A 6360-nucleotide genomic window follows, 5' to 3' on the forward strand; every position below is an offset into this window, starting at 1 on the left:
CTGTTTTTGTTTCCCCCCCCCCATAAAATATTTGCCTGTTGTTCTCCCACTTTTGCAAGCCCAAATATCAAGCCATCTGGCAGATCGTCTGTTAATTGAGAGCACCGGATCTGGTCGGAATGGCTCGCAGAAGGGCCCCCCCCCCCGCAATGCTTTCAAAGCCTTTCCTGAGGCAAATGGTGATAATTTCAAAGAAACTAAACAGAAACAGAAAGCGCACCCTTGGCAATGTTTATCCACAACTGCAGCCAGCGTCCCAAAATGGCTGGGAGCCAGCCCTGCTTTGTCCTCCATTTATTTACAGTGTCACGACCATAGTTGAAGTCTGTGCCCACTTTCAGCTCTGCTCCTTCCACAGGAGTAGGCTCAGCAGGCAAACCCAGGCGCAAAACACAAGCAGGTGAACAAGCCCACTCCCAGAGCATCTGGTGGACGTCCCGGCTCCTTCTTAAAAAGCCTCTTCTCTGGCCCAACTCTAAAGCAGTAGCTGGGAGTCGGATGCTTTGCTGGGGCAGCCCTGGCACATTCGTTTGTGTCTCAGCAACCGGTCTGTCCTGGAGAAGCTCTGTGAAAGGGAAAGGAGAGAAAAAATAAATCCGGAGAGATGACCAAAGAGACAAGACTCTATGCCAGAGGTGGGGAACGATGGTTCCTTTATGACTTGTGGACTTCAACACCCCCCCCCCAAGAATTGCTAAACCAGCAGGAAGTCCACAAGGGCCATCGTTCCCACCCCTGCTCTATGTAAAACCAAAAGCAAAGCCATAAACCCTGTATTGTAGGTCAGGGCTTTTCAACCAGTGGTACGGGTTCCACCTGTGGTACATTGGCACCTGGCAGGTGGTACGCAACCATCCTAGAAAAGTGGTAGCAGGGGAGGGGAATGAGCGGAACCGATGGCAGCACCGCACAAGCCTGAGTGAGAGATGGCTGGAGCTGCAGGGCTCTCAGGGCTCAGTGGAAGCGCCAGGATCAGCGCCAGGCTCCAGCTGGAGCTCGGCATTGATCCTGGCACTTCTGCTGAGCCCAGAAGAAGCGCCGATCAGCTGGAATATTGCAGCATCTCCAGGGTCTTGTGATTTACATTCAGATGCTTGGCAACTGATTCATATTTATGAAGGTCACAGTGTCCCAGGGTCATGTGAAATGACCAAAACCTGCTGCAACCACCCAGCAGACGGGGGGAATAAAAACCAAACACCCCCCCACCCCACCCCCACTGCCAATCCTCAACAGAAATGCTCACAACAATGAAAACCTCGGACAGGAGGAAGAGCGCCACCGGGTGGGCAGGCAGGTGTCTTGCTTGGCTGTGGCTTGGGGGGCACTTTTTTCAGTGCCATTGTAACTGTCACTAAGCGAACTGTTGTAAGTCGAGGACTACCTGTATTTCATCACTTTTTTCCTTTTTTTTTGGGTCATCAAGTTTTTGACACCTTGCTAGGCAACTGGTGGTACTCGGATATTGCCATATCCTAAAAGTGGTACAATGGGTGAAAAGGTTGAAAAGCCCTGCTCTAGGTCAGTGCAACTGAAAACCGAACGCAGGACAGTGGGCCTTTGCGACTGGGGCAAACCCTCCTTCTGTCAGGGAAGCTCACTTTGAAGGAATTATACTTTCTCCACCAATCCCTCATAGAGTTGCCCTTCAAGAAAAAGGGAGAAGGAAGATGGAATATTCTGTGCTCCACAGTGACTTTTCAGAGGATTTTAAAAAAAGAAGAAGCTGAACCTCAACTAGAATGCAGGATTTGTTGCATTGGTTTTACTTTTGCAGAGACACAGAACTAAAATCCAGGCTGGCCAGTTCAAACTCATTCATGAAATTCTGGACCCTTCCTTAGGAATGCCAGATCACAATTCTGGAATGACAACAAAACCCACAGCGGACAGAATTTTCTTGACACATGGGAGAAAAAAGTGTGTAATTTCAGATGGACTAATGAGGCCTTTGAGTGGACTATCAAGGGCTATGCTTTAGGAGAAGAACATGGACTGAACAACAAAGATGGGCCACTATTTAAATAAAACTTTAACTATATTAACAATTACTGGTTAGTTAACTGATTTCTCCGTCAGTTATTTAATTTCTCACAACCAATTCCCACCTTTAAAATAAGGTCAATTTTCCAGCTTTAAAAATGACATTACTTATATGCAGTTATTTCATCTGACACCCAAACCTCTCAACTTAGCCACTGAAAACTTTAACTGTGAAATGAATTAAATTGAATGACATTCAGACCAACATGTTTTTCAGTCCCACCTTAAAAGAACTGACATGCTACTAAGAAAAGAAAAATGAACCCTGCATGATTGCCTAGATGGTGAAGACTGGAATGTCTACTGACGGATGCTACAGCCACTTAGCGGTCAGGAAGAGAAAGGGGAAAGAGTTTTAAAATGAGTGTAGCAATAGCACATAGACTTATATACCACTTCACAGTGCTTTACAGCCCTCTCTAAGCAGTTTACAAAGTCAGCATATTGCCCCTCAACAATCTGGGTCCTCATTTTATCAACCTCGGAGAAGGCTTTCCAGAAGAAACAAAAAAGAAGCTCAAGGGAGTGGGGGAGTCAGGGACATTTTGGCGGGGATGAAAAATCGTGGTGAGCATTGGGGCAAAGATGAAGAGATGATCTGAGCTGGCTGAAAGAAACAAGGCCAATGAGAGGGCCAGGGATAGGACTGGTGTGACTCCACCAGGACAGTGAATGGGGCTGGCCATGCAAGGGGATGGAAGAGAAGGAGATGGGCTTGGCAGCCATGCACATAGGCCTGTTCTCCCGAAGGGAAGGGGGATAAAGCAGGAGTAATCTAGTTCTAGAGGGACACAGCTTACAGTTGCACAAGCCAGTCAAGAGGAGGTGGTTTGGGCAAACGTTGAAAGGAATCTGGCAAATGCATCCAAGAAGCAGACCACAGATGGTCCAGTTGTGGATATAGGTTGTAGTGCTCTTCTCTACGCTAATGCGAAGTCTTAACACACATCTGCCAAGATTTCCACTCTACATGTGGAAGACAAATGAAAAGAGTTCTTACCTGCAGGCAGCGTTCACACTGATATGGCTTCTCTCCACTGTGGACACGCTTGTGGCGCTCCAGATGGTACTTCTGGATGAAGCGCATGTCACACACGTCACATTCAAAAGGCTTCTCTCCTTTAACAGAGGGTAGGGAGGAGCTAATTATTTCCGGAGTTGTAACCCCTATACTTTTAGAGGAAACAAGGTGGCAAGAATCCTTCTAAGCAAAGATCTAACCATACAAAGCAGAGATTCCTAGGGAAGACATGCAAGACACTGAAGCAAGAGATGTTCTTGGTGGACTGTATGCTACAGGACACTCCAGACCCAAATGAAAATGCGATGTCATTTCTCACTCTTCCCTCTCCTAACCTTACTTTTCTCTTGGCAAGGCAGGCCCCGATTGTGAATTTGGAAGCCCTGGTGTCTAGTTCATCAAGAGCTGGAGATTATTTCTGCAAGCCTATTTCTACATGGAGGAAGCTGCTCTTCGTGCATCCAGTGTTTTAGAAAAGAAATAAGACGAACCTTTTCCTTACAGTCCCAGGCCTGAAGGAATAGATGGTTCTCTTCCATGATATCACAAAGAGATATTTTTAAAAAAATATCCCTTTATTTAATTCTAAAGATGAGCACACTCTAGGGCAGGGGTGTCAAACTGGCAGCCCATGGGCCGGATGGGTCACACATAGGGCACGCCCACCCCAGATCTGCAAAGGCAAAAAAATGTCACAATACGTCATATGACACAATCGAATTTGACACCCGTGCTCTAGAGATTTGGTGCATAAATAGGCAGGAAGCTTTAGTACTTATTAGAGTGATGCGTATTTCAAAAATGATCCAGGATTTGGAAGAAATGTTCCAGGCCTTATGCCAGGGGTTTTCAAACTTGGCCCTTTTATGACTTATGGACTTCACCTCCCAGAATTCCTCAGCCAGGCACTCTGGCTGAAGAACTCTGGGAGTTGAAGTCCACAAGTCATAAAAGGGCCAAGCTTGAAGACTCCTGCCTTATGCAAACACAATATGTCCTTGCTGTTTATTTAAAAAGCCTGACTTTCTTCAGGCTTGCAAGTTGAAAGCGATTTTTTTAAAAACTGGCTACTTCAAGAATCACATTAACTTTAATGGATTAACTACTTGAAGCATCAGCTACTGCTGCAATAGTTTTTCAGGCCCATTGGGCAGCCTGGAAAAAGTCCAGCGACTTTCATGGATAACAGAGAAGAACTGTGCTCACCTAAAATCCAAAGTATTCCTTCTGAACCTTTTTTTTTTTTAAAAAAATAGGCATATTACTGAAATTTACTAGGCAATTAAAATACTGGTTAATAATTTGTTCGGTTCAGATTAAGAAACCCTCCCCCTTTCTGCCATGTGAAAGATGGCAGAAGAAACCAAGAGTATCTCTTCTACAGTAACCAGAGCTACTTTGCCACTCCATTGGTTATACCAGTGGTGGCGAACCTATGGCACGGGTGCCAGAGGCGGCACTCAGAGCCCTCTCTGTGGGCACGCGCGCCATCGCCCCAGTCCTAGGCCTTCAGCTGGGTTTTATAAAACCTTTTCGCTTTAGGCCTCCGCCGCCGTGTGCAAAAAAAAAAAAAGGTTCAATCTGTCAATTTCAACTTCTCGTGGGGAAAAAAAAGATCTCGCAAAGTTGGAATTGATTGATTGAACTTGTTAGTCCCACCCAGTCTGCGGTTACCACTGCAGCCACGCCCAGCCAATGGGACACGCCCACCCAATGAGCCACGCCCATCCGGCACCAGACGATACATAAGTGGGTTTTGGGTTTCAGTTTGGGCACTCGGTCTCTAAAAGGTTCGCCATCACTGGGTTATACTATAGATTTCAGAATGCTTGGAAGAATGAAGTGCGGAATATTTACAGTAAGGTTCCATGGCTAATCTACACGAAGACATGTAAACATTGCTCTCTCCTTGATATAATTCATCAATCTCAAAGGTCCAAATTACTTTTAAGCCAGCATCCAGCCTGAGCCTTTGACTGATGCATTTCAAAGAGAAGAGCGCCATCTACTGGTAGCCCAAGGACATGGCAACTGACCGGAATGATGTTTTAAAGCTAACGATTTTGTTCCCTGAACACATAAACTGCAGAACATTAAGTCTGAATTTGAGAGAGGCATCGATACGTAAGGATTCTGCTATAACCTGGATAGAAATTGTTTCAGCGAATGGAGAACAACATTTGATCGCCCTTTTGCAGGTTGTGGTGAATTAGGTCTCTGCATCACAATCAGTACAAGTAGTCCTTGACTTACAACCATAATAAAGCCGGCCCATTACAGTTATAAGTCATGACAATCATTAAAGCAAGTCGCCTGTGTGACTGATTTTACAATCTTTTCTGCGATGGTTGTTAAGTAAACCCACTGTTCGCTACGGGCTGGTTTTGCTGGAAATTAGAAGTAAATGCTGGGTTTTTTTCGGCGAAACTGTCATAAAATGTGACCATGGGACACTGCAAATGGTCATAAATGCAGGCCACTTGCCAAGCACCTAAAAATGCAGCCGCAATGTGTGTGCACGTGTGTGTGTGTGTTCGAATTTCATAACCAGGTCGTAAGTACCACTGGGGAGATCTGTCACCACTATTACCAGTCACTAAGCAATTGGTCATAAGTTGAGGTAGTGCTACTAAACTTCCTTTACTACACTTTCCAGTTACAAGACTTAAGACTGCTGAAACTACTTCCAGGGTGAAGATAGGAGCTCACACACACACACACACACTTATCATTTACAATCTAGATCAAGGTCTGACACACACACACACACACACACACACACACTGCCTATTTCCGATAGCAAGATGCCTTAGTTAAGCTTATCAACTGGCAAATGACCCTAGGCTTACCAGTATGAATAAGGATATGTCTCTTAAGGTGATAACTGCTCCGGAATGCTCCAAAACAGTGCTCGCAAATAAAATTCTTGGGAATCCGGACCTGGAAGGATCCATTCTGCTCTATCACCATTACCTGCAAGCAAGCATAAAACAACTTCTCAGCAAACAGGCAACATGCCTATCCAGGCATATCTTCCAACTGAGTGTTTGCACACCTGTCAGGAGGTTTAGCTAAGACATTTGTCAGTGCTTATACAGTACTTCTGCCTCCTCTATAGACCGGGGGGGGGGGGCAACCCCATGTCCGTGGACTGGCACTGATCTACGGCATGCCAGAAACCAGGTCATGCAAACAAGCGGAGCCACATCCACAGGATGCAGGCAGCACACAAAACCACGCTCCCTCCGGTCCACGGAAAAACCTCTCTCCACGGAACCAGTCCCTGGTGCCCAAAC

At 45.9% G+C, this 6360-nt stretch overlaps 1 protein-coding gene across 1 annotated transcript; it reads right to left on the reverse strand.

Annotated features, from left to right (window-relative positions):
• Positions 1–206: 206 nt before the first annotated feature.
• On the reverse strand, positions 207–6090 carry ZNF740 (zinc finger protein 740). The gene is made up of 3 exons (XM_015817138.1): positions 5914–6090; positions 3044–3162; positions 207–565 (listed from the first exon to the last, which is right to left on the reverse strand). Exons 1-3 carry the CDS (start codon positions 6032–6034, stop codon positions 476–478), a joined length of 330 nt encoding a protein of 109 aa, XP_015672624.1. The 5' UTR covers positions 6035–6090; the 3' UTR covers positions 207–475.
• Between the last annotated feature and the right edge of the window lie 270 nt (positions 6091–6360).

The sequence above is a fragment of the Protobothrops mucrosquamatus genome, unplaced genomic scaffold, assembly GCF_001527695.2.
Source record: "Protobothrops mucrosquamatus isolate PMUCROS unplaced genomic scaffold, P.Mucros_1.0 scaffold555, whole genome shotgun sequence".
NCBI classification, from domain to species: domain Eukaryota; kingdom Metazoa; phylum Chordata; class Lepidosauria; order Squamata; family Viperidae; genus Protobothrops; species Protobothrops mucrosquamatus.

What these genes read in the sequence shown, in the direction of transcription:
- ZNF740 (XM_015817138.1), bottom strand. Translation starts at nt 6,034, where the DNA reads ATGGTGATAGAGCAGAATGGATCCTTCCAGGTCCGGATTCCCAAGAAT. An exon ending in ACATATCCTTATTCATACTG is followed by an intron (nt 3,163 to 5,913) that starts GTAAGCCTAGGG and finishes CCTCTGTTAAAG; the next exon opens with GAGAGAAGCCTTTTGAATGT. An exon ending in AGTGTGAACGCTGCCTGCAG is followed by an intron (nt 566 to 3,043) that starts GTAAGAACTCTT and finishes TCCCTTTCACAG; the next exon opens with AGCTTCTCCAGGACAGACCG.